This window comes from Chinchilla lanigera, unplaced genomic scaffold, assembly GCF_000276665.1.
Source record: "Chinchilla lanigera isolate Chin_1 unplaced genomic scaffold, ChiLan1.0 scaffold00014, whole genome shotgun sequence".
In the NCBI taxonomy this organism is placed as follows: domain Eukaryota; kingdom Metazoa; phylum Chordata; class Mammalia; order Rodentia; family Chinchillidae; genus Chinchilla; species Chinchilla lanigera.
The window spans coordinates 31,827,567-31,853,844 of NW_004955415.1; the positions used below are offsets into that span (position 1 = coordinate 31,827,567).

The 26,278-nt window shown below is 56.0% G+C and overlaps 3 protein-coding genes across 3 annotated transcripts; 2 read left to right on the forward strand and 1 right to left on the reverse strand.

Moving 5' to 3' along the window:
* Positions 1-3,526: 3,526 nt before the first annotated feature.
* Positions 3,527-7,230, reverse strand: LOC102020242 (chromosome unknown open reading frame, human C19orf43). Its single transcript, XM_005381022.2, has 3 exons — positions 6,812-7,230; positions 4,198-4,275; positions 3,527-3,957 (listed from the first exon to the last, which is right to left on the reverse strand). The coding sequence occupies exons 1-3, from the start codon at positions 7,151-7,153 to the stop codon at positions 3,850-3,852; spliced, it is 528 nt and encodes a 175-aa protein (XP_005381079.1). The 5' UTR covers positions 7,154-7,230; the 3' UTR covers positions 3,527-3,849.
* Positions 7,231-8,727: 1,497 nt separating this feature from the next.
* Asna1 (arsA arsenite transporter, ATP-binding, homolog 1 (bacterial)) lies at positions 8,728-15,480 on the forward strand. The gene is made up of 7 exons (XM_005381023.2): positions 8,728-8,918; positions 9,849-9,996; positions 13,006-13,154; positions 13,238-13,388; positions 14,427-14,534; positions 14,626-14,823; positions 15,115-15,480. Exons 1-7 carry the CDS (start codon positions 8,758-8,760, stop codon positions 15,244-15,246), a joined length of 1,047 nt encoding a protein of 348 aa, XP_005381080.1. The 5' UTR covers positions 8,728-8,757; the 3' UTR covers positions 15,247-15,480.
* A 3,006-nt stretch (positions 15,481-18,486) lies between these two features.
* Positions 18,487-24,062, forward strand: Best2 (bestrophin 2). Its single transcript, XM_005381024.2, has 10 exons — positions 18,487-18,686; positions 19,453-19,613; positions 19,852-19,946; positions 20,700-20,933; positions 21,074-21,228; positions 21,759-21,836; positions 22,002-22,154; positions 22,246-22,326; positions 22,509-22,663; positions 23,459-24,062. The coding sequence occupies exons 2-10, from the start codon at positions 19,462-19,464 to the stop codon at positions 23,871-23,873; spliced, it is 1,518 nt and encodes a 505-aa protein (XP_005381081.1). The 5' UTR covers positions 18,487-18,686; positions 19,453-19,461; the 3' UTR covers positions 23,874-24,062.
* Positions 24,063-26,278: the final 2,216 nt, after the last annotated feature.

Consider the following 26,278-nt stretch of genomic DNA (forward strand, 5'->3'; position numbering starts at 1 on the left):
TCTCTGGCTAGGGAAGGGTCAGCTGGCGCCTAATTCCGTGCAGGTCAGGGATGAAGCCCTAAAGGTGCACCGGTTTTTCCCACCGCGGCCATCTCGGCTGGACAGAAGGCGCTGTTAGGAGACACGTGTGGAAACCGCCACCTGCGCAAGTGCAAAGCGGCCAAACACTAGAACTACAACTCCCATGTGGCTGCGCGCCTGAACCACCGCGTCTGGGGCTCCGCGAGACTCAAAAACCGCGGGGGGCGTGTGCGAGACGGGGCCTGCAGACCCACTGAGGTGGATATTAAGAGGAACAATGAGATTTAGGGGGCTAGGACTAGGTTGGGGAGTTCTCGGGAGGGGTGTGAGGTGAGGAACTTCCTGTTGAAGTTTAGGCATTGCCCCAAATAAGGGTCAGATGTAGAGCGAGTTTGGGGTGCAACCATTTGTTATCTTCAGCTCTCCTTTTAATGTGGCAAGTTTGCAGAGGCCCTGCATAAACCTTGGGAGAGTCAGAGCAGACCAGAGCGGCTGTTGACGGTGTCTAGTCTAGTCCACTCTATCGGCCCTGGTGTGGGCAGGGAAGTCTGTTTCCCCAGCAAGTGAATTTAAGTGTTGAAGTACAAGTTTCCCCACCTCCATTTCTCTCTCCCTCCCCGCCCCCCCGCGCACCCCGGCCTAGTTTGACACGTGGTACCGCTATATTGTCCAGGCTGGTTCAAACTACTGGACTCAAGCAATCCTCCCACCTCAGTCTCCCGTGTAGCTCGGACTCTAAGTGCCACAACCGTCCCTCCATCATTTAAGCGCCTATCATTGCCTGTCAAATGGTTTCCAAATGTTATCTCGTGTTGCACAGCAAACTGCACTTCAACTAGAAGTGCTCACTACAAAAAGAAACTCGGGGAGCTGACCGCTGACACGTACCTGAAATGGGGAGACAAAGGAAGTCTTTACAATACCCGCGTCTCTCCCTGACCACAGCACTACACCTGAGTTAAAAAGTCAGCATAAGCAGGTAGTGGTGGCACACACCTATGATCCCAGCACTGGGGAGGCTGAGGCAGGAGCATTGGCTTTTGTGACTTCAAGGAAAGCCTAGGGTACTTAGGGAGTTCAAGGCCAACCTAGACTACACAGTGAGACCCTGTCTCAAAAAAAAAAAAAAAAAAAAAAAAGGTCAGCATAAAAAAAATAGTCTCCAAGATATAGCTCAGGGGATAGATTGATTACCTACCATGAGACTGAGTTCCATCCTCAAAACCACAGCCAAACAAACAAACAAAAAACAGTCCCTAAACGCAGGCCAACTTCTTCACCCAGTTGCACAATGATAGGGATGAGTTTCAAACAACATCAAGGTTAAAATCCACTCTATGAATATGGCTTCGTTTTGTACTTATTTTTTATGGTGCTGGAGACGGAACCTGGGGCATGCGAAGCAAGTGCTCTCCACTGAGCCATACCCCAGGCCAGCTTCCTACTTTAGAAACTGAATTTAGAGAAGCTTCCGCCATCTGTAAAAATAGATGAAGGGCCCAAACCACAGAAAGGCTAAGTGATTTACTCAAGATCACACAGCCAAAGGCACTAAAATAAATTGAAGCCAAGGCTGTGTGACTCACCAGCACCTGATTCTCCTCCCCCTGCACTTTTCCCAGGTCAGAGCATGAGCACCTGAAAGGAGGTGCTGGACTTTCAGCTCCTCTGCCTCTTGCTGCTCCAGAATAGAGGCCAAGCTGCTGCAGGGACGACCTACTTCTCCCACTGGTGTTTCTTTTTAAAGATCCAGCCGCTGCTTCTAGGTTTGGGAGAGGAAAAGGCAGGGAAGGCTGCTACTACTTCCCCTCCCCCAGCCCAATCCATCCTTAAGGTCAAAGTCGCACCTAGGCCACCTCAGTGTTCCCACAGACCTTTGAGCCTGCATGGAGAATAAACCAGGTAAGTCGTCCTGTGTTAGCAGGAAGTGAGAGGCACAGGTGTCCTGTTCCAAAGCATGCTTGGTGCTTCATCACCAAGCTGGGTATGACTGCAGAAAAAGGGCTCTGCACCTGCTATTCTTTCTGCCAGGATTCTCCTGTGGACCATGGACCATGTCATTGCTCTCTCGCCTCCTTCAGGACTCAAGACTCATGTCACTTTCACAGGGAGGTCATCCCTGACCTACCTAACCTTGCCCAGGCTCCCACTTTCCCCTGGGACCTTCCCTGGCCCAATGTTTAACTGACATGTTTCGTGTATTTCTTGCTGCTCCCCAACTACAAGGGCAGGGATTTTTGTTTTTCTTTTTGAGACAGGGACTCACTATGCACCTCAGGTTGAACTTGAGCTCACTCTGTAGCCCAGGCTAGTCTCAAAAGTTCAACCCTCCTGCCTCAGCCTCCCAAGCGCTGGGATTATAGGTATGCACCACCATGCCCAGCTCTAGGGCAGGGATTTTTGCATGCTGGCAGCAGCTTCACCTCCATGCAAGCAGGTGGTGAATATGTTACATGGGTGAACACCTGCTGTAGGCTGCACCTGATAGAATGAGAGGCCTGGGCACCCATCCTCTCCCAGAACCAGTGCCTCTCCTCCCCTACGTCCCTTCAGGCCCAGGCACTCTCTGCCTTATCTCTATTTTTTCAGGGTTTTTTTTGGTACTGGGAATCGAACTCAGGACCTTGCACTTGCCAGGCAGGCGCTTATGCCGCTGAGCTATATCCCCAGCCCCTTCTGCCTTATCTCTACACTGAGCCCTCTGCTAGTCTGCACCTTCACCTCCCCTGGGACTCTGAGAGTGACTAAAACCACCAATCCCCTCCCCCACAGCACCTCTCTCCTGCCCATTATGTCACCACCAAAAACGGCTCCCCTGTTGTGCCCTATTGTGCTCCCTGTGGTCCTCAAAGAGGAAATGTGGCTTCTCTGCTCACTGCTATGGCCCTCAGGGTCAGGAAAAGCCCTAGCATATAATAGGTGCTCAATAAGTGCTGAATGAGAAAAACAACAGGTTCGCCCCAGCCAAAATGTAAGGTAGGGACATGTATATGCATGTGCGCACAGGCACGTGTCTACAGGCGTGTATGTTGCTGGGGATGGAATCCAGGGCCTGCCCACGTCAAGCAGGTGAAATACCACTGATCTTTACCACTGACCTTCACCCCCAGGGGCAGTCACCATGGGACTGCAAAGAGACACAGGACTGAAGGTGCTACAGAGTGGGTACAGTCCAGAGGAAAGGGGACGGCTTAGGTGAGTCCAGGCTGACAGGGAGACTCCTTGTCCTTCCTCCCACCTACATAGCCCCATGCTGGGCTGAACCCAGGCAATGGTGGGCAGTGGTGCTGACAAGAGGGAGGACTTCAGGTTTGAAGGCACAAAGACAGCCAGGCGTGGTGGTGCACGCCTGTAATCCCAGCATTCGGGAGGCTGAGGCAGTAGGATCACTGAGTTCGAGGCAAGCCTGAGCTACAAAGTGAGCTCAAGGCCAGCCTGAACTGCACAGTGAGATCCCATCTCAAAAAGACAAAAAAAAAAAAGGCACAAAGACAAAGCACACAGCTCCCGCACTAAATCAGGTTTTTTACTTCCCAGAAGTGATGGCTAAGGGCGGGGAGAGGAAGGCAAGAAAAGGAAGATAGAAAGAGCCAGAGAGAGTGAGAAGGTGGAAGAGAGGGGACAGTAAACCACTGTTCTAGTAAGTCTCAGGAGGCAAGTGCTCAAGGTAAAAAAAGAGTCCTGGAGAATCATCCGCGGCCGCGGGAAGCACCTCGGTTTCCTTCTGTGAATCAGTCCTCGGGGGGGAAGGCCGCCGCTGCCACCGCCGCCGCATTAAATAGTTATGTACATCGCAGAGTCCCAGCCCTGGGCACGCAGGGAGGGGGCTCATTTCACCAGGGGCCGAGTTTTATCATCATCACCGCACTGGTGGGCTTTGTACTTTTTCACTTCTGCCATGTACTTGGCCCATGCGTCACCTTTACTTGTTAATACCTGTGGGAGACGGGGTGGAGAGGGGAAGGATGCCAAGGAGGTGAGGAACCTGGGTCACGACTGTCCTGAGACAGCTGACCCACAGCTTGAAGACCCTGGGTTTGGACCAAAGAAACACAGTCAAGTTACCCGAGACACTGCTGAGAACGCCAGGGGAACCTGGAACGCCCATCCCAGCAGGAATGGCACTGCCCAGGAAAGGGGAAGGCGACAAGGGCAGACCCCACCCAGCCTGCTCACCTCATCCTCCGTCTTCTGCTTCTTGGCTACTATTCCCGTCTTGAGGGCTAGTTTGTTCCCGCCTCTGCGTTTGCCCACCTGGGTGAAGGGACAGAAGACTGCAAGGGTTACAGGAGCCGGGCCCGGCCTTGGTGGCGCTGAGGCCCACCACACCTTCCTAGCCTGGCCTGGTGGCCTGTCCCGACGCCGTGCCCAGCTCCACCAGCCAGCCGACCTGCGCAGCAATCAGAGAGGAGCACACGCGACTCAGCGCCTGCCCTGGGCCCGCCATGCCCAGGCAGCCCTGGGCCCCGGCTGCCCTCCCAGGGAGCCAGAGGAGCACCAGCCTCGAGCTCTGTCGTCAATCTCTAGGCCAAGGCCTCACCTTCCCTTCACAGGGACCACAGCAGCAGCAACAGCTTTTTTGAACACTTGCTATATGCAAAGACCAGTGCCAAGTGCTATGAATCTGTCACCTCCTTCCACCCTCACCACTACGCTAAGACTAAAGTTATAAACAGCCCCATCTCATAGATGAGGACACAGTCTTTGAGGGCAGGTCATGCTGGTAACAAACAACAGAGCTGGACTCGGGGTCAAAAGGATCTAAGCCATTAGTGGCATCCTTAACCAACAAGCAACAACGATGGCCCTCCAGCAAACCTAGCCTGGCCTTTCTGGGGGTACTCAGGCACAATGGCCCCTTAATGCACACATGAAAAGACAATGACAACTATCACTGCTCCCATCTGGGAGGGTACTCAGACCCCACTCTCAGCTGTCACACCAACTCAGAACCTGACGGTTTTGCTGTTCCTCAAAGAGATGTCTCACTCTGGAGATTCACACCAGGATCCCAGCATCACCTCTAGACTGGGGCTCCCTGTGCTCTAGGGGCTATGATGGGCTCCAGGGACATCCTCTGGTCTATACCCCTCAGCTGGGTGTTAAGTATTATTCTCACACATTTTTTTCTTTTTCTTTCTTTCCTTTTTTTTTTTTTTTTCCAGACAGGGTCTCACTACATAGTTCAGACTGCTCTTGACTGCCCTGCCCTTGCCAGGCTGGCCTTCAACATGCATCCAACCTTCTGCCTCAGCCTCCCAAGTGCTGGGATTATAGGTGTGTGCCACCACACCTGTCTCTTTCCTTTGTCTGTGGGTGCAGGGGATGGACCCAGAGCCTCAGATGCTAACCAGGCAATCTATCACCGAGTTACACCCCCAGCCCTTATACCCACATTGAATGGATGAAGAAACCCAGGATTTGAGAGGTAATCTACTTGCCCAAAACCAGGCAGCTGGATCCAAGAGGTAACCCCCAGTCTGTTAGTCTCAAATCAACAGTTTTCTCTCCAAATTAGAGCCTTGATTTCAACCACACACAGAACAAGCTCACAGCTAACAATCTATGTCCCACTTATTTTTATTATATGGTCTCTGCACTGAGCTGCATCCCCTATACCCTTTTATTTTTTGAGACACAGCTCACCTTATTGCTGAGGCAGGACTTGAACTTGTGTTCCCCCTGCCTTAAGTCTCCCAGAGTGCTGGGATTACAGGCATGCAAAACTGTGCCCAGCTTATGCCCCATTTATTTACCCTAGAGCTTCTCTACCTGGCAGAGAAGCTGGATGCGGGGGTGCTGCCCTATGTAAGATGTTGAGAGCTTCCCTGGCTTGTACCCATAAATGTCACTACTACTTTTCCCCAGGGTTTGGTGTGTGTGTGTGTGTGTGTGTGTTGTCTTGTTTTTATTTTTTACTTTTTTTTGAGACAGGGTCTCACTATGTGGTTCAAGCTGTCCTTGAACTATGTAGCCCAGGCTGGCCTTGAGCTTGCAGAGACCCTCCTGCCTCAGCCTCCCAAATGCTGGGATTACATATGTGCATCACAGCGCCCAGTTCCCCCAGTTTTAACCACCAAAAATGTCTCCAGAAGTTGCCAAATGTACCGTGGAATGGGTCGGGGAAAGAGTCCCCAGTTGAGAACCACAGGTTTTGTTGTTGTTTTTTGAGAACCACTGGTTTAGCCCTTCCTGTAAGATGGTCCTGTGCTAAGCACTACAACACTACATCAGGAGATGCGATGATGTCCCTTTCTGCAACTACAAAAATGAAGACAGGCCTGCCCTGAGGCTCCAGAGATCTTATCTGTCAAGTTCAACCCAGCACACCTAGCACAAGGTGAAGTGCTCAATGAACGGACATGGATTACATGAGTTGCAGAGAGTCGAGCGATCTTCCTAAGATCAATCAATGAGCGGTTTGAATCTAGTCAGAAGAGACTCAGGAGGTGAATTTTTCCCTCCTGCCCACAGCAGCGGGGTAGTCCCGGGATCCAAAGTCCGGGTGCCGCTCTCACGGGAATCCTGGAACCCAGACTTCCCTAGCCCTAGAGTGCAGCTTCCAACGTGATCACCCAGCTCTTGGTTCCCGCGGGCAGGATCTGGGAGTCCCAGTCCCCGCTCCAAGCCCCTTCTGGCCGAGAATCCAGGCTCCACACCCTCCGCGTGTAACTTGGCCGCCCTCGTCTGAGCGGAGGACGCCCGAATCCCGACCCCTTCCCGGGCCTCGGTTCCCCCGCCAGGCCCAGGCCCGGCCCCGGCGCCCGCCCCCACCCCCGCGGCTCCTTACGAAGCTGAGTGTGGGGCCCGGGCCGCCCTTCCTCTTCGGGCCCCCGGGGCCCGGGGCGGCGGCGGCCGGCTGGTCGGGTCGCTGCGAGCCCGGGGGCGGCTCCTCCTGCCGCTGCCGCTGCTCCTCCTCCATCTTCCGCTTGAACAGCTCCAGGAAGCTGCCGTCGTTGGCGAACAAGTTCACGCCGCCTGACACCGGGCTCGAACCTGCGCCCGACACATCCTCGTCCCCGCTCTCGGGTGACGTCCCAGGCCCCGACTCAGCCCATCGACTACCGCCGCCGCCCGCAGGGCCTGGCGCCTCCCGGCCCGGAGGCTCCGCCCGTCTCCCTCGGGCAGCCATTTTGTCGCCAGGTGCCGCGCAAAGGACTCCGGGAAGTGCGCTCCAGCCCCGCGTTTGGCGCCCGACTAGCAGCGTCCGGAACAATGCATGCCGGGAAGAGCCGTCAGGGCTGAGGCGACCGCGCAGGGGGCAGGGAGGGGCGGGGTTACAGAGCGCCCCGCCCTACGGGTTTTTATTATTTCCTCCTGCGACCCGGGTTGGCCTTAAACTGACGCGGGCTGCTGGAGAAATGGGAGACGTCTATAGGACGAGGGCTGAAGCTGGCTGTTTACAGTGCGCTTCTTGCTTGAAGCTGGGGGTGCATTAGCTTTTAGGGCTGGAATCCTAGTCTGCCACCAGGGTTAATCTTTCTGAGTGAAAGACCCCTTTTGAGGCCATGTGCTGAACTGACATATGGGGAACTTGGGTCCCCAACTAGTTCCAGAGGGCATATCCAACCTGCGACCCCTGACTAGAAATGGGGTATCTCTCGGTTTGGCATCTGTCTCTGGAATGAATCTCAAATCTGGGAATAGAACACAGCTGGTTCCATGGGGCTGGGGTCGCCATCTGAGAATAAGGTTATTTTTATGGACTGGAGCTCTCAAGTGAAGCCGGGATGTTTCCAGGCTAGAGTCCCCACCAACGTTAAAAACTCTTCTGGACTGGGGCCCCGCCAAAGCCCTGGGACCCAGTTTGTATTCCTACGCCTGAGCGGGGGTTCAAAAATGAATTAGCTGAAGTTGGGGTCTCCCTTCGATTATGGACCTAAGTGCAAGATAACTGGCAGTTAGAGCCCCTCCTGCAAGAGCGATTCCATGTGCAGTTCCTGCTCAGCATGTGTGCTTAGGGTGTACTGGGCAAGAGTCTGACCACCAAGCTCACGACTGCAGTCGTTCGCTCCTTCTCCACCTTCAGCCGGGGACCTGCCTCCAGCTACCTATCAATTTGTCCGTGATTGGTTTGCTGCAGGAGCCAGATGACTCACGGCCAACAGAATAACAGAGGGGACGGGGGCTGGGGATTTAGCTCAGCGGCAAAGCGCCTGCCTGGCATGTGCAAGGTCGTGAGTTCGGTTCCCGGTACCGGAAAAAAACCAAAAAAAAAAAAAAAAAAGAATAACAGAGGGGACGGACCTAAGGCGATGTTGCGATCCCACTTGGAGAACGAGAAAAAAGATAGACACAAAATTGAGCCTATACAATGGAGCCAGGGCGGACCTCAGCTCGAACTTTGCTGAAAGGACTTGGAAGCGGTGTTTGGCTGGTTGCTAAGGAGAGGTTGGCGGCTACCAGAGCGTAAGCGTGACTGGTGGAAGTAAGAAAAGATCCATCCAATGAAAAGAGCTCTGCTAGACTTAGGATCCAATCAGTGAAGGGGAGTAGTCTGGACTGTACTAATACGTGCATTACATGGGGGTAGCACTTGGATAATAATAGACAAGAAGTAGACAAGATGAGCCCTAGAAACATAAAACCGTCAATATAAAGCTTTTACTTTCGCATAAAAGTTAGGTCATGAGGAAACAGTTCATACTGCTTGCCTCGACGGGGATGTTGTAGACAAAGTTCCCCTATAGGCGTTTGCGTGGTGCGCTCCACTTGATCACGTGAGCCGGCTTCAAGATGGCGGCGGGGGTGGCCGGGTGGGGGGTTGAGGCAGACGAGTTCGAGGATGCACCTGACGTGGAGCCGCTGGAGCCCACACTTAGCAACATCATTGAGCAGCGCAGCCTCAAGTGGATTTTTGTCGGGGGCAAGGGTGGCGTGGGAAAGACCACCTGCAGGTGAGGAGGCTACCTTGAAGGGAGGCGAGAAAGCGGTGGGATGTACCACTGAGCGAAGGGAAGACCAGAAACCGGCTTTTCCACGCCGAGCCGGGGTCTTCCGGGTTCTACTCTTCGAAAATTACCTGCAGCTTACTAACGATGCCTCGGAATTCAGGCCTGGCACTCTCTGAGTTGGACTGTCTCTGTTGGGGCTCGAGTGCAAAACCCCAGTGACCCCAGCACGTGGGGAGGCGGAGGAGCACTTAGCTGTCCCAGGCGGCTGGACTGTGCCAAGTGAGCTCGGAGGAGCAAGAAGGACTCCTAGTCTGGTGAACGGTTAGGAGTGGAAAGTGTGGGAAAAGAGCAGATTGTCTCAGTCAGCTGGGAAGGGTCCCGGGAGCAGTTCTACTAAACAATAGAACTGAACCATCCTGCAGTTAGCGAGGAGCGCAAGGGAACGCTTGGCTTAGAATTGAGGAAGGGGGCGGAGGTAGACTGTGCCAGCTGGGCAGCTAGACCATACCATTCGGTGCCCAGCAAAGGAAGAGCAAGCGCCAGCCCCGACTAAATCAGTCAACTGAATCTTACTTAGCAGTCTAGGTCAGATGGAGGGCCCAGTAGGTGAGATCTGAGAAGGTTCCCTACAAGCCTTAATCTTGATTCCACAGTGAACCATATTGCCCTCTTAAAATTACCGATCCACACCTGGGCATGGTGGTGCATGCCTATAATTCTGGCACTTGAAAGGCTGAGGCAGGAAGATCTCAGCTAGTGCAAGGCCAGCCTGGGCTACATAGTGAGTTCAAGGCCAGCCTGGACTATATGGCAAGACCCTGTCTCAAAAAAAGAAAAAGACACAGGTCTCAGGTTCTGGAATCCTGCATCCCACATTTCCTCTTGAAGAGCCCAGCCCCTCACTCCCCACCTTCCCGCCTCTCCTTTGTGCAGCTGCAGCCTGGCAGTCCAGCTCTCCAAGGGACGTGAGAGTGTTCTGATCATTTCCACAGACCCAGCCCACAACATCTCAGATGCGTTTGACCAAAAGTTCTCCAAGGTGCCGACCAAGGTCAAAGGCTACGACAACCTCTTCGCTATGGTAAGTGAAGCAGGGCTGAGCTCTTCCCTTCTGGGAGAGGCTGCTTTTGGCCTCTCATAAGCATTCCCACCAGCAGTCACCATGTCCTGCCCATTCTGGGTCCAGTATCTCTCCAGTTTCTGCCGTTCCCCAACATACCCACAGAGGAACAAGTGAGAAATGTTTGAAGGGCAGGAAGGAGGCAAGAGTAGCTAGAGCTTAGTAAGCGAGGGGACATTGGAAGACCAACCAGGGGTACACAGTATAGGACAATGCAAGCCTCAGTGAGCAGTTTGACTTTCATTCAAAATTCAGTGGGAAGCTGTTCATTTTAAACAGGAGATTGTCATGACTAAATTCATATTTAGAAAAATTTTTACTGCTGCCTCATGGAGATTGGATTGAAAATCAGGGGAGGGAGCAGGGCGACTAACGAGACTGAGGTATAATCAGGTGAGATAAGCCAGCAGAACATTGAAAGGCAAGTAGTTAGATTTGGGATGGATTTTGGAAGTAAAACAGTGAGATTGCTTGGTTGAAACAGGGAAAGAAATGAATTAAGTCTCTGTACTCTGCCCCCCCCCAGCAACCAGGATGGGGAAGATGAGAGGAACAAGTGTAGGGAGGATAAATCAGGAATTCTGTCTTGTTCACAGTGATTCTGGTGGGCCCACTTGGACATCTGTGTGGTAATGACAGTATCTTAGCAGTATGAGCTTGGAGCTCAAAGGAAGTTAACATTGATTGTTTCAGATTTTTCTGTTTGTTTTTCAAGACAGGGCTATGTAGTTTAAAGTGGCCTTGAGCTCACTATATAGCAGGCCAGAGTGGCCTTGAACTTGCTGCGATCCTCCTGCCTCAGCTTCCCAAGTGCTGGGACGACAGGTGTGCCTCACCAACCCCGGCTGTCACCTGTCTCTTAAGCAGAGATTTGAAAGTCATTGTCCCAAAGGTAGTTTCTCACTTTGTTTTGTTTTGTTTTTTTGGAGACAAGGTCTCTCTACGTTGCCCAGGCCGGCCTCAAAGTCCTGGGCTCAGTTGATCCTCCAGCCTCATCCTGCTACATAGCTGGGGCTGTGGGTGTGGCTAAGGTAGCCTTCAGGGCTGTGTGCTGAAGGAGGTGAGAGAATAGAGTGGCCTAGAGACGAGCCCAGGGTTATATGAGCATTTAAGGTACAGCAACAGGAGGAGGAAACAGGAAAGGGGGCCAGAAAGAAGCTAGCAGGGAGGTTGGAGGAAGGAAGCCAGGGAAGGTGGGGTCCTGAGCCCTGGGAAGATGCATGCAGGGTCTCAGACAGGAAGAGGTCATCAGCTCTCAGTTTGTGGAGGGAGCACCATGGAAGTGGGAGCAAACCTACTGCAGTGGGTGTGGTGCAGAGGTGCAGACAGTGACTGTTGCAATGGGAACTGAGAAATGGGGTCATCACGGAAGAGACATGGGGAGCAAGGAAGGCTCTGAGGGGGAGTAGGGGATGGACAGGGTCTCTGTGTTGCCCAGGCTGGCCTCGAACTCCTGGGGTCACATGATCCTCCTGCTCTGGCCTCCTGAGCAGCTGGGACTCCAGGCACACACTACTGTGCCCTGCTAAGAAGGGCCATTTTGAGAAAGGCAGTGGCAGAGTTTGTTTGTTTGCCAGTGGGAATACGCCAGGTGCCAACAGGGATGCCAGCTGAGAGTGAGCCTCGGGCAGGAAGAGCTGCATGCTTCACACAGATCTAGGACGTAGCCTCTCCCAGGGTCAGGGGTCAGAGAGGAGCAGAGGGAGATGTGGTGTTGGCAGCCAGTGGCTTCTCTTTCTTAGCAGTGACTAGGAGTGACAAGATGCCACATAAAAAATTCCTTTTTAGGGGCCGGGGATTTAGCTCAGCGGCACAGCGCCTGCCTGGCAAGCACAATGCTGTGAGTTTGATTCCCGGTACCGGAAAAAAACAAAAAAATTCCTTTTTTTTTTTGGTGCGGGAAGAGTTGCACCTAAGGCCTCACATAGGCTAGGCAAGTGCTGTACCACTAAAGTATCCCACAGGCCACTACATAAACACTTCTGGGCGTGGAAGGGGTGCCAGAGAATTGTCTGGCTGTTTGGGTGCCTGCAGGAGATCTGAGATAAGGAATGAAGAAGAGGTGGAATGCCTGGTTAGGTGTGTCCCGGCCCCGGGGCGCAGCACTGCGGGACAGCTGGGAACAGGACAGGATCACATTCAAGTCCACTTGGGCAATTCAGTGACTTAACGAGACCTGCCTCAAAATTTTAAAAAGGCTGGGGATGCAGGTCAGTGCAAAGGTCCTGAATTCAGTCTTCTTTTTTTTTTTTTTCCGTCTTTTTGAGACAGGGTCTCAATATGCAGTTCAGGCTGGCCTTGAGCTCACTTTGTAGTCCAGGCTGGTCTCGAACTCATAACAATCCCTCTGCCTCAGCCTCCCGAGTGCTGGGATTACAGGCGTGTGTCCCCATGCCCGGCTCTGAGTTCAGTCTTTAGTATGCCAAAAAGAAAAAAAGACAGCAGCAGCAGTTTATGGATCCTGGGCTGGATAAGACTGGCAGCCAAGAGGAAAAATGACAGTAGAAGAGGGGAGGGGACATGGTGACCCTCAGAAGTTTAGAATAATTGAGGCTGGCCAGGCATGGCGGTGCACCCGTGTCATCCCAACACTTGGGAGGCTGAGGCAGGAGGATCGCAAAGCTCAAGACCAGCCTGGGCCACATAGTGAGTTCAAAGCCAGCGTGAATTACATAGTGAGACCCTGTCTCGAATAACAAAAGGAAGGATCTGGAAGCAGTCAGGGGTCCAATATCTTGAAGCAAGGTCCAGACAGGGAACGGCTGTGTAAATGGCTGCAGCTGTCTGAGCTTGTTCGGGGTTCCAGTCCTAGCCTGTACTTTTCCACGTATCTATGAAGGCTTGACCGTTCGTGTGACTCCACAAGACCCCAAGTCCCCAAGGGAGGGCCAACACCTAATGAGGGGCATGTGGTCAGAGACACTCAAGGGGCTCCAGCAGCCTGGGCTCCTCCTGTCCCCTGGCCCCCAGGAGATCGACCCCAGCCTGGGCGTGGCTGAGCTGCCTGATGAGTTCTTTGAGGAGGACAACATGCTGAGTATGGGCAAGAAGATGATGCAGGAGGCCATGAGCGCCTTCCCCGGCATCGACGAGGCCATGAGCTACGCGGAGGTCATGAGGTCAGGCCTGCCACAGGGTCAGGCGGGGCTGCGGGGTGGGGGGTGAGGAGCGGGACCTGTGGCCTGACCCGCTGTCCCCCCAGGCTGGTGAAGGGCATGAACTTCTCGGTGGTGGTGTTCGACACGGCACCCACGGGCCACACGCTCAGGCTCCTCAACTTCCCCACCATCGTGGAGCGGGGTCTGGGCCGGCTCATGCAGATCAAGAACCAGATCAGCCCTTTCATCTCACAGGTACGTGGGGCCGGGCTGGGGATTGGACCTGGACTCGCCGCCGTCACTGTCATGCGCCCCCACACAAACCCCTCCTCTGTCGGCTCTGTGTTCACCCCAGGTGGGAGGGCTCTTCACCGGCATGGGAAGGGGGCCGCCCTGCCCCGCCCCATCCACACGGCCTGGCCGCACTTCCCCAGGCTCAGCGAGCGGCCTCTGCATCCCGAGCAAGCTGCTTCACCTCTCTGAGCCTCACCTTCTGTACCCCTCAAGTGGATTTGGGGTTTTGCGGTGAGGGGTGCTGTTTTGTGTTTTGAGACAGGGTTTTGCTATGTAGTCCAGGATGGCCTTGACTCACTGTGTAGCTCAGGCTTGTCTTGAGCTCACAGTGATCCTCCTGCCTTTGAGTGCTGGGATTCCTGGCCTGGCCGTCAAACTTCAACCGCAAGAGTGGGCACGTGAAGGGGCTGGGGATTTAGCTTAGTGGCAAAGCGCCTGCCTGGCAGGCGCAAGGTTGTGAGTTCGATTCCTGGTACCGGAAGAAAAAAAAAAGAGTGGGCACATGAACTGTTATTACTGTGATACCTTGCACAGCCCCAGCCCTACCCGGTGGGTGCAGGTGGTGCCCCAGCCTCAGGGGTAACATTCGCTTGGTCCCTGCTGCATGCTGGCAGTACCCTGAGCACACTGTCTGTGCCAGCTCGTGGAGCACTAGAAGAGAAGGTTAACAGATGGGAAAATCGAGGCTCCTGGAGGTCAAGCCCCATGGCCATGGTGTCCATCAAAATGGCAGAGCTGGGATTGGATGGGCCTTGGGGGCCTGTCCCGGCGCCCACCCCGTAGTCAGTGGGAAGTCGAAGGAGTGATTCCTGGTTGTTTCATTTCTTTTTTTTTTTTTTGTGGTATGGGGAATCAAACTCACAACCTCACACTTACGAGGAAGGCAGTGTGCCCCCAAGCCATATCCCTGGCCCACCCAGTTGTTTCTTGAACCCTGGACTCAGGAGCTGGTTCCATGGGCCCCTGGTGCACAGCAAACCTGCCCCGTCCTTCCCACAGATGTGCAACATGCTGGGTTTGGGCGATATGAATGCCGACCAGCTGGCGTCCAAGCTGGAGGAGACGCTGCCTGTCATCCGCTCCGTCAGCGAGCAATTCAAGGACCCTGTGAGTCGTGGTCCCACAGGCGGGGAGAGGCTGAGGGCCCAGGGACAGGGACAAACCAGCCTCTAGCCATCCTGTCGTGGCCCTTCTGCAGGAACAGACAACCTTCATCTGCGTGTGCATCGCCGAGTTCCTGTCCCTCTACGAGACAGAGCGGCTGATCCAGGAGCTGGCCAAGTGCAAGATTGACACCCACAACATCATCGTCAACCAGCTCGTCTTCCCTGACCCCGAGAGGCCCTGCAAGATGTGTGAGGCCCGCCACAAGATCCAGGCCAAATACCTGGACCAGGTGTGCCTGGACCCTGGCGCCCAGCCCAGTAGGGCCTCTGCCCTCCATGGTGCCCTCTGATCTTTTGTAATTTTTTCTTGCGGTGCTGGGGATTGAACCCAGGGCCTTCACACTGAGCCGCATCAACCCCAGCCTTCTTTGTTTTTTATCTGCAGACAGGATCTCCTTAAGTCACTAAGTTGCCCAGACTGGGCTTGAACTTTTTTGATCCTTCTGCCTCCCATGAACCCACCTCCTGTCCTTGCCCTCCTGCCCCCTAACGGCTGCTTTCTGCCTTTGCCCCGGCTGCAGATGGAGGACCTGTACGAAGACTTCCACATCGTGAAGCTCCCGCTGCTACCCCATGAGGTGCGGGGGGCAGACAAGGTCAACACCTTCTCTGCCCTCCTGCTGGAGCCCTACAAGCCCCCCAGTGCCCAGTAGCACTGCTGCCCAACCCCAGCTGCTGCCACTTCACACCACCCTCCCCCTCCCCGCTCCCCCCGGGGCAGAGTTTGCACAAGTCCTCCACAGTACAGGGGGAGCCATGTGGGGGGTGGGAGGCGGGGAGGGGGGTCTATTCCCCCTGGTGGGGTTAGGGGGGCTGTAGTTGCCCCCTTCCTCTCCCCGCCTCTCACTCTTCAATAAAATAATCTTAAACTGCTGTGTTTGTTGATACAGAAGGAGGTGTGCACATCTTTATGTACAGTTGTACAAGTTGTGTACTGCACAAAAGCCTTATCTAGAGAGTTGACGTTGAGACAGAGGCCTAATTCAGTAACAGAACTGCATGTTGTGGCAATTTTGGAAGGAGATTTCTTATATAAGGGGGTGCTGGCCCTTAATTCTGCACAGACAGAGGTGGCCCTGCTAGTGCCCTGAAGCCTGGAAGAGACGGGTGGGGAGTTTGCCCCATTCCTGGGAGGCTCAGGTTGTGGGAACCAGGAGTCCCCTTGGCAGCCCCAGGCTGATGGGGAGCAGATTAAGCTGGCCAGCGGCCCAGTGCTGCCTGCTGTTTGGTCTGGGAATTAGCAGGCATCCTGGGCAGAGGCTGGGCCAGCCAGGCTGGGGATTAGCGATCCCCACTCCACCCCCATGGTGTGGTCTGGCCAAGGCTGCAACTCTGAGGCTGAAGGGGGGACCCCAAAAGCCAATCCTTCCTCCAAAGGGGTCTCACGGGCTGGTGCTTAGACCGTGCACCTCTGCTCTTGGAACCTTGGCCCCTTTCCCCTTAAACTGGGGGCCTTAGTACTCAGCGAGCGAGAGAAAATCCCCGCGTCTGCATGCCGGCCTGGGAGGCTCCCTGTGGGCCCCTCTGACCCTGCCCGCACTGTCCCTCCACCCTGCACACGGCCTGGGCAGTCACTGTTGTCCCCCACTGAGACGGGACAGGGCGTGACCTCAGTGCTGCCAGTTCCAGGCCAGAGCTGCTCAGGACACGGAGGGGGGGCGCTGAGGGCACACATGACTCAGGAGATGTTCTGGGTGCACACGCCCAGGGGCTGGGCACGCCAGGGTGTGTGTGAGGAACCCGGGCTCGAGCCTAGACGTGTCCCCCTCTGGGCTCCATGGGGCATGTGTGAGCAGGTGTGGGCATGGAGGGGCTGTGGAAGTGGGGGTGCAGCTATTGCAAAGATGGGCTCCAGGCCACACTGTCGGGGGTTAGGGCCCAGCTGTGCCGCTGATGAATTGAGCTGTACCATGCAAGCCTCAGTGTCCCTACCTGGGTAATGGGGATGACAAAAGTGCTGGCTTCATGTACCTGCCTGTGGGGACTCTTAACAGGAAATACGTGAGGGTGGTACAACAGTGCCAGGCAGGGACCTGCCAAGGAGCAGCTGTTATTATTTGCTGTTGCAATGAGCAGGCGTGTGAACCTGTCCCCACCCTCAGGGGTCCCACAGTCACAAAGGTTTAGGAGCCAGGCCCAAGATAGCCCACACTGGCATCTCAGTACCCTGAGAGGCTGAGGCAAGAAGATGCCAAGTTGGAGCCCAGCTGTTAGTAAGACCCTGCGTCAGTATAAAAAACACAAAGGGGGGTTGGGGATTTAGCTCAGCGGCACAGCGCCTGCCTGGCAAGCACAAGGTCATGAGTTCGATTCCTGGTACCAGAAAACAACAACAACAACAAAAGATTACATTCAAAAAACAAAAAGGGATGGGGAGGTAGCTCAGCGTGGAGGCCCTGGGTCCCATCCCCAGGATCACCAAAGAAAACTATTTGGGACCCGTGTGCACTGGGGATCAGGACAGTCGAGCGGTGAGTGCAGCGTGTGCAAGGACATGACCTAGGGAGCGGGCGAAGCCTGTCCTGTCCCCGTGTTCTGCAGCTGTTGGTGCAGCTCCAGATGTCCCCTCACGCCAGTTTATAGGCTGTCCGGCAGCTGGACAGTGGAGACACAGGTCTGAGGGTGGCAGCCTGAGCCGGTTCCTGATTGCCAGGGGTGGGGCAGACATCTGCCAGCCTGGGAACACAGCGTCCCAATGGGCAGGGCCTCAGGTGGTGCTATATGGAGCTGTCCACATACCTCTCGGCACATGGTGCATGTGAGAGGTTCCGGGGCACCCTGGGCTCTCTGATCCTCAGGCTGGAAGCCTGGGCCACCATCCCTCTGCATGGTGGTGTCCTGAGGCTGAGGCATGGAGTGGGGAATGGGCTGGAAGGCCCCCTTTGGAGGTGTGTCTCAACCACCGGCTCCAACTCGATGCCAAATGTGGGGACAAGGATTTATGTGTGCTCTTGCCAATGCCGAATGCCTGGGGCCTGTGTGGGAGGGTTTTCTTTTTTTGGTACTGGGAATTGAACTCAGGACCTTGCACTTCCCAGGCAGGTGCTGTGTCGCTGAGCCCTGGGAGGGTTTTATTAAAATTTGGTGTTTTATTTGTTTTGTTTAGGTTTGTTTTTTTTGAGACAGGGTCTTGCTATGTAGTTTAGGCTAGGCACGAACTCACTATGTAGTCCAGGCTGGCCTCAAACTTGCTGTAATCCTCCTGCCTCAGCCTCCCAAATGCGGGGATGACAAGCACACACCACTACATCTGGCTCACACAGGGTGATGGTCTAGTAGGGAAGGCTCCTTGTGTGCCTGTGTGTTTGTGCCACTGAGTCTCAGAACTACCCTGACCCCAGGGCTGTGTGCCACTGTGTTGAGGGAGGTCCCTGAACTGGGCAGTGACCCCAGGTGCATCTTTGTCAGGGGAGATGGACACCCTCTGCGTGACTGCATGTGTGGCTGTGGGGGAGGGGGCACCTGGGGCCTGCTGAGCTCTGCGCTTGGCAGGCCGTTGACTTTGTATGTGTGGGGTGCGCAGCGCAACCATGAGGGTGTGCAGCCCCATCCCCTCTGCTGTCATCCTACACGGCTGCTTGGGGCACCTGTGAGCCTGAGAGCCCCTCGCTTTTGGGGTGGGGGTGGGGGTGGACTTGGGCGCTCCTTGTGTGACCCTGGGACAGTGCACCATTATGGGGGTCCCTGGGGTTGTGTGAGGCTGTGCTCAGGGACACCAAGGGGGGGTCTGGGTCTACAGTGTGTTTCTGTGTGCGTCTGTGTGATAGTGTGTGATTCCTGGAGCTGTGGCGGGACCAGCCTCGCCGTGGGTGTCCGGGAAGGAGACATCCCTGGCCCCTCCCCCAGCTCTACCTCCAGAGGCGTCGAACCAGCCAGAGAGTGACTGGGAGGGGGACAGGGAGGAGCAAGGAGGACAGGGCAGATTTCTCCCCTGCCGCGGGACTTCGCCAAAGTTCTGAGGCCGCAGCTCAGCCAGGGGACAGGCGGGGGAGGCGCTGCCCACGCCCATTCCCCTGTCCCCTCCCGCCCGGGGTCCGGCTGCAGCCCATCAGTCTCTGTCCCCTGTGTCCTGCACCCCACGCTCTCAGCACAGGTGAGAAGGATCCAGGCTGGGCGACAATGGGATCTCTGAAGACCTGCAGGACTCCTCCTCGGGGTGGGGATCGCAGGGCTTGGAAGGCTGGAGAACCGAGGGAAGGGGAAAGGGCAAGGGCAAGGGGGCCTGGAGGTAAACGGGAGGGGGCAGAGTGCCACCAGGGAGAGGTGGACAGGCTGGGGCAACGTGGCCAAGAGGTGGCCAGTGGACTCGGGGGAGCTGGGCCACAGTTCAGCAGCCTAGAGGCTGTGATGAGAGCTCGGAGGGAGTGCAGGGGGCGGGGGGAGACGGGCCAGGCCAGGGCTGGGGGAGGGGACAGAGGGGCCCAGAAGCAAGGGGTGAGGGAACAGAACGGGGGCAGCAGGAACACTCAGAACCTGGAAGCCGAGCTGCAGGGGACTCGGGGAGCAGGGGAGGCTGTGGGTGGCATCCAGGTTGTTGAGATGGGACAGGTGCTGATCACATGGATCCCAGGGTCTATCTACAAGGTGGGGCACCCCAGAATGGGCTTGGGAACGTAGCTGCAGGAGGCAGGCACCATGAACCCAGGGACAGGGACAGCCTGCAAGAGGGAGGCTGGGGAGGTGGCCTGAGGCTGGGGGGGAAGACAGCCTGGGCAGGGACAGGGCATGGACAGGTCTGTAAGGGGACAGCAGAGCGGGTGGCCGCGGTGCTCCGTCCCCTGGCGCCTCTCCATCCCTGGCTCCCGCCCAGACCCTTTCCTCAGCCCACTCCAGCCTCCTCTCCTCTGCCCCACGGACAGGACACGGCCATGACTGTTACCTACACGGCCCGGGTGGCCAACGCCCGCTTTGGAGGCTTCTCGCAGCTGCTGCTGCTGTGGCGCGGGAGCATCTACAAGCTCCTGTGGCGCGAGCTGCTGAGCTTCCTCGGGCTCTACATGGCGCTGAGCGCCACCTACCGGTGAGGGGGCCGGGGACCGGCGAGCCCGGCCGGGGGGCTAAGCAAGGGGGCGCGAGGGGCCGTGACGAGAGAGCTGCAGGAGGCTGGCGTCGTGCCTGTTATCCCAGCACTCCGGAGGCTAAGGTAGGAGGATCCCGCAGGTGCGAGGCCAGGCTGGGCTGCAGAGGAAGACCCTGTCTTAGAGACGGGGAGAGATAAGGAAGGGGGCTCCCTATGACCCTCACCCTCTACCCCGCAGTTTGGTACTGGCTGAAGAGCAGAAGCGCTATTTTGAGAAGCTTGTCATTTACTGTGACCAGTACGCCAGCCTCATCCCGGTCTCCTTCGTGCTAGGTGCGAACACACCCCGGAGGCCCCGTGCGTGTGTCCCCGAGAAACACACTGCGTCATGCGTCTTGGGGATCCCTGCCTTGCCCCTCTGAGACTTCCCCCTTCAATTCAACCCCCAGGTTCCCCACTCTGGATCCACAACTCCAGGAATGATGCCTGGGGTGGCCTCACACTCCAGAACTTTAGCTATTGCCTGACTGCAGTGATTAGGTGTCCCCCAGGCACCCCCCCCCAGGGACCCGATGTGACTGCATACTCTGGGTCCAGCCCGGCAGTGGAGGGGGGGCGTCCCTGAAGGTCCCCAGAGACCTATACACTCCTACGACCCCAGCCTGTCTCTGATGCAGACCCTGTACCCGACTCCTGGCTCTGGGGCTCCATATCACTGCTGTGACAAACCTGCCCGGATGTCCACGATGAACACCACAAACAGTACCCTTCCGGTGTTCCACGATCCCACAGCCCCAGCCCAGTGGCTCCTGAGGCCAGGAAGACAAACTTCCCACGTGCCTTCCCTTGGGCCTGCGTCTCCACCTCACACTGAGACCCAAATCTCCCATCCCAAGTAACAGGCAGACAGAGTGACCAGCCCCTCTGACCTCAGGGCGGGAGCCCCAAGCTCAGCCACACGTGGTCAGGTTGACCAGCTTCCTCAGGTGTCTCTGACCCAAAGGCCATGGCGCTCCTCTTCCACGAATTGGATCCACGAGCTCCTGGCCCCGGTGTCCCCGCTGAGCCTCCAATTCCCGCCCCCAGGCTTCTACGTGACGCTGGTGGTGCACCGCTGGTGGAACCAGTACCTGTGCATGCCTCTGCCCGACGCGCTCATGTGCGTGGTGGCCGGGACAGTGCACGGGCGCGACGATCGCGGCCGCCTCTACCGGCGCACGCTCATGCGGTATGCCGGGCTCTCGGCGGTGCTCATCCTGCGTTCGGTCAGCACTGCGGTCTTCAAGCGCTTCCCTACCATAGACCACGTGGTCGAGGCCGGTGAGGTCCCAGCCTGGCTGGGAAGGGGCTAGGATGTGAGCGGGGCGGTGGGATCGGAGGGCTAGAGTGGTGGGGCAGGTGGACGGAGGCGGGGACTAGGGTGGTGGGTGGGGCTAACAGCCCAGATCACGCCCCCCCAGGATTCATGACCCGCGAAGAGCGCAAGAAGTTCGAGAATCTGAACTCCTCTTATAACAAGTACTGGGTGCCCTGCGTGTGGTTCTCCAATCTGGCAGCTCAGGCCCGGCGCGAAGGCCGCATCCGCGACAACAGCGCCCTCAAGCTACTGCTCGAGGTGGGCTGCCAGGAGGCCCTTCATAGAGAATCCCAGGGCTGGGCGTGGTGGCACACTACGGTGTAATCCCAGCACTGAGGAGGCTGAGGCAGGAGGCGAACCCGGAGTTGGAGACCAGCCTGAGCTACATAGTAAGCTCAAAGCCAGCCTTAACTGCATAGCAAGACCCTGTCTACAGTACAAACAGGGCTGGGGATTTAGCTCAGTGGTTGAGCACCTTCCTGACAAGCATGAGTTCCTGAGTTCAATTCCCAGTCCCCTCCAAAAATATAAAAACATAAAAAACAAACAACAAAAAAGAATTTTAAGGGCTGTCCACTGCTGCTAGCCACTCTTCCCATGAGGCGGATTCCAGACCCCCTTCCCTGCAGCCCCAGGTGCACATTTATTTCACTGGAGCAGATTCTGCCAGATGTCCTCCCTGGACCACCTGGAAGAACAACCCCCCCCCAGGTGCCAGCCCCTCTTCTCCCAGGTGTCTAGGGGAGCTCACAGCTCACCCCCTGAGCTGTGGCTTCTATCTGCCCCAGGAGCTGAATTCCTTTCGGACTAAGTGTGGAATGCTCTTTCACTACGACTGGATCAGCGTGCCCCTCGTCTACACCCAGGTAACCTAGCGTGCCTCAGTTTACACCAGGTGTTAGAGGTCCTCAAGGGGACCCGTGGGCCAGCTAAAACTCCATCCCAGGGTCGCCCGGTCTCAGCCCCAGTCTCTCAGTGACCCTGCAGCCGGGGAACGCGACCTGGCGTCCCCACACTCCGCACACCTGCAGGTGGTGACCATCGCGGTGTACAGCTACTTCCTGGCCTGCCTCGTGGGCCGGCAGTTCCTGGACCCGGCTCAGGGGTACAAGGACCACAACCTGGACCTGTACTTCCCCGTCTTCACCTTGCTGCAGTTCTTCTTCTACGTCGGCTGGCTCAAGGTAGGGGTCTGTGCGGCAGGAACGGCGGGGGGATGGGGAGGGATGGGGGTGGGGACGGCCAAGGTCCCACTGCCTCCCTGTTCTTTCCCAGGTCGCAGAGCAGCTCATCAATCCCTTTGGAGAGGACGACGACGACTTTGAGACCAACTTTCTCATTGACCGGAACTTCCAGGTAAACTTCTCCAGAGTGACGGCCCACGACCTCTCCACGAGGCCTTGCCCACCCCCGCCCCCGCCCCGCCACACCTGCCCGGGCCTCACCCAGAGCCACTCTGCTCTCTGCGGCACCTGCACGGCGCTGCCACCCACCCTGAGGGCCGCCTGCCCCGCCCCGGCGCCTGTCCCCGCCCTCAGGTCTCCATGCTAGCCGTGGACGAGATGTATGAGGACCTGGCCATGCTGGAGAAGGACCTGTACTGGGACGCGGCCGAGGCACGAGCCCCCTACACAGCGGCCACCGCCTTCCTGCGCCAGCAGCCTTCGTTCCAGGGCTCCACCTTCGACATCGCGTGAGCCGGTGGGGTGGGCGACCGCGGCGGGACTTATCCTTAGCCGGGCTAAGCTGATTCAGGATGTGTGTGTGTGTGTGTGTGTGTGTGTGTGTGTGTGTGTGTGTGTAGTTATGTGTGTGTTACAAGGGGTTGAATCCAGGGCCTTCACTCCGAACTGCAGCTCCAGCCCTTCCGCCCTTTTCATTTTGAGACAAGGTCTTGCTCGATTGCTCAAGGTAGGCTCCAACTTGTGATCCTCCTTCCTCAGCCTCCCTAGTGCTAAGATTATATGCACTACTACACTTGGCAAGATTTTTTGTGTTGGTAGCTGCAATGATTATTCTTAAATTTTTTATTAGTACGTTTTTGCAGTACCTCATGATCACATTCACTTGGGGACTTGGTCCAGGTACACAACACATCTTAACTCTTTGAGGTCAGTGTGTGAGCAGAGCCAGAGGATGTAGGGGCCGAGGTCTCCGGAGATAAGTGACACAAACGGGTTTGGGGAACCAGAGAAAACTTTGCGCCTGGGAGGCTGCTCTGTCAATCGGGGAGAGGGCGAGGACTTGCGATGTAACTCCGGGGGAGAGCACTTGTTTAGCAGGCTCAAAATTCTGGGTTCCAGCTCCAGCAATGAGAGAGACAAACAGACAGACAGACAGACACAGAGTGTCTCAGGAGGCTGAGGTAGGACAATCCCCTCCTAGGCTACATAGTCAATGCCAGACAGAACTTCATAGTGAGATCCTTTCTCAAAAAATAGAGGAGCAGAGGGACGATGCCACAGCTCGGACCCCTACCCGTGCACAGGCTGGCCAAGGAGGACATGCAGTTTCAGCGACTGGACTGCGTGGAGGGTCCCCTGGGAGAGGCGCACGGCGACCTCCTGCAACGCCTCCTGCCGACAGGCGCGGGAACTGCCTTGCTGGGACGGCGCCTATCGCTGCTGCGCCGCAAGAACAGCTGCGTGTCGGAGGCGTCCATCGCGGCCAGCTGCGCGTGCGCGTGCGCTCCCGACGGCGCGGCCCTTGAGTGCGGCTGCGCGGACCCGCTCCTGGAGCCCGCCACGCGGGAGCTGGAACCTGAGCCCCCAACTTGTCCGGAGCCACCAACGCCCCCGCCAGGCCCCGACCCCTTCCCGGGCCTGCCCCTCCCCGGGCCTCGAGTGCCGGCGCCGCCCTGGCTGCCCAGCCCTATTGGCGAGGAGGAGGAGAACTTGCCTTGAGCACTTGGAGCCAAGCCTCCCAAGGACAGAGGCCCAATCCCACCCACCCCAGGCCAGGTTACATAAACCAGCTGTGCCTGCATGAAGTCAGGCTACGTGGGTCTAGGCCCAGCTGCTTTGTTTATTTGTTTTTTTGGGTTTTTTTTGTTTGTTTGTTTGTTTGTTTGTTTGTTTTGCTATGTAGTTCTCGCTCCCTGGCCTTGAATTCACTGTGTAGGCTAGGCTGACCTTGAACTCATGGAGATCCTCCTGCCTCAGCCTCCCCAATCCTGGGATTACAGGCCTGTGCCACCACACCCAGCTCTTCCCACTGCTTTGAGCAGCCAGTCCTTCATGCCAGATCCACTTCCCAGCCCCACTGCTCCAGCAGCCTCTAGGAGCGTGTTCTGCCTGAGTTCTTCTCTTCCAGCAGACATAGGAGTGCCTACTTCGAGGAGCTGCCCTGAAAATGAAATGCTGATTTTAAAGCATTTAGTGTATAGTAGGTGCTCAATAAACTGTGCGTGTGTATTTACCACAACATCTCTTGCTAGGCATTATACTGAGATTTGGGGACTCATCTAGGGTTTGGGGGGAGGCCTTGCTCATTTCTTGCCAAATTTTGCTCTCTGAAATATAGCGGGACACCTTGCCTTTATACATTAACAAGCCATCCACCGCCCTAAAATCACAGCTTCCTCTAGTCCCAAGCTCCTGCCCCCAGGGGGAGGGATCGAGCCTGGGGCCTCTGGAATGCAGCCCCTGTGCTTCAGGCCTTCATTTTACCATATGCAGAGGACTCCTGAATTCAGAGGTCTACCCAGGATGCCTTTCCTACCCTAACAATTGGCCCAGAGAGCCAACTGTCTCCTCTGAACCCTCACGCAAAGATCTCACAGTCTTTTTCCCCAGTACCAGGGATCAAGCCCAGGGGCTCTCTACCACTGAGCTACCTTCTCAAACCTTTTTTATTTTGAGGCAGGATCTTGCTAAATTGCCCAGGTTAGCCTTGAATTTGCAACTTTCCTGCCTCAGCCTCCAGGTAGCTGAGATTATGGGTATGAGCGCTGCTCCCTGCTTCTCACGGTGACTTTGAAGGTAACACCCTCCAAAATCAAGTCCCAGTCCCTCCCCAGCCTGCCCAGCCCAGTGTCTGTCATTTTCGTCCTTCCAGGAGATGAAGCCAAAATCTTGAAGTCTTTCTGGACTCTTGATTTTGGTTTGTTTGTTTGTTGAGACGGGGTCTTGCTATGTAGTTCAGGCTCTCCTTGAACTCACTGTGTAGCCCAGGCTGGCCTCAAATTCAGGTTGATCTTCCTGCCTCTGCCTCCTGGGTGCTGAGATGACAGGCGAGTTCCACCATGTCCAACTCTGGAACCCTCTCTTGCATCTGCCTCATCAGCTCCCCAGGAAATCCCACCAGCTTGACATTTGCATCCAGGAGCCAACCACTGCTCCCTCCTCCAGGGCCTTTGCTGTGGCCACCGCCCCCAGTGTCACCCACCCACCCTCCTGGATTAGAGACCTCAGCTCCATTCTTAGTGCTACCTCGCTGCAGCTCTAGTCTGTTCCTCCTTCAGGGACCACCAGGGGGCGCGTGTGAACACCAGAGTCAGGTCATTTACTCCTGTTTAAACCCGGCCAGAAGCCCAAGCAAGTAATCCTAGCATTCGGGAGGCTGAGGCAGGAGGATCATCACGAATTCAAGGTCAGTCTGGGCTATATAGTGAGTTTAAGGCCAGCCTGAATTACAGAGTGAGGCCTTGTCTCAAAACAAAAAGAAGCCGAGTGTGGTGGCACTCACCTGTAATTCCAGCACTCAGGAGGCTGAGGCAGGAGGGTCATTGCAAGTTAGAGACCAGCCTGAGCTACAAAGTGAGCTCAAAGCCTGAACTGCATAGTGAGACCGTGTCTCAAAAACACAAAAACAAAACAACTCAACTTGTGCTTACTATATTCCATGGCTCCCACCTCCCACAGGTCCTGAATAGCCCCCCCCCCCACTTACTCCACTGGCCACTCGCTGTCCCTGTAATCCACCAACCAAGGTTTTGTCACAGGGCCTTTGCACATGCTGCTTCCCCTGCCTGTGTTATTCTTCCTGAGATAGGTTTGGGGCCCCTCCCTCACCTCCTTCAGGCTCCTGCTTAGATGATGTTGCTCCATGTGTTTTGAGTCCTACTCTGTAATTCAGGCTGGCCTTGAACTCACTATCTAGGCCAGGCTGGCTTCAGACTCATGGTGACCCTCCTGCTTCAGCCTCTGGAGTGTTGGGATTACAGATGTGCACCACCACACCCAGCTGTTGCTCCATTAGTGAGCCCTCCTCTTCTGGGCTTTTTTTTTTTTTTTTTTTTAATTTTTTTTCTCCGGCACCGGGAACCGAACTCACGACCTCATACTTGCCGGGCAGACTCTGTGCCACT

Bases quoted from the DNA above. Each gene is read 5' to 3' on its own strand.
- LOC102020242 (XM_005381022.2), bottom strand. From the start codon at position 7,153: ATGGCTGCCCGAGGGAGACGGGCGGAGCCTCCGGGCCGGGAGGCGCCA. The intron at 4,276-6,811 runs GTAAGGAGCCGC...CCCTTCACCCAG, and splicing joins CGGGCCCCACACTCAGCTTC to GTGGGCAAACGCAGAGGCGG. The intron at 3,958-4,197 runs GTGAGCAGGCTG...CGTCTCCCACAG, and splicing joins AGCAGAAGACGGAGGATGAG to GTATTAACAAGTAAAGGTGA.
- Best2 (XM_005381024.2), top strand. From the start codon at position 19,462: ATGACTGTTACCTACACGGCCCGGGTGGCCAACGCCCGCTTTGGAGGC. The intron at 21,837-22,001 runs GTAACCTAGCGT...GCACACCTGCAG, and splicing joins TGCCCCTCGTCTACACCCAG to GTGGTGACCATCGCGGTGTA. The intron at 22,327-22,508 runs GTAAACTTCTCC...CCCCGCCCTCAG, and splicing joins TCATTGACCGGAACTTCCAG to GTCTCCATGCTAGCCGTGGA.
- Asna1 (XM_005381023.2), top strand. From the start codon at position 8,758: ATGGCGGCGGGGGTGGCCGGGTGGGGGGTTGAGGCAGACGAGTTCGAG. The intron at 9,997-13,005 runs GTAAGTGAAGCA...CCTGGCCCCCAG, and splicing joins ACGACAACCTCTTCGCTATG to GAGATCGACCCCAGCCTGGG. The intron at 14,535-14,625 runs GTGAGTCGTGGT...GCCCTTCTGCAG, and splicing joins GCGAGCAATTCAAGGACCCT to GAACAGACAACCTTCATCTG.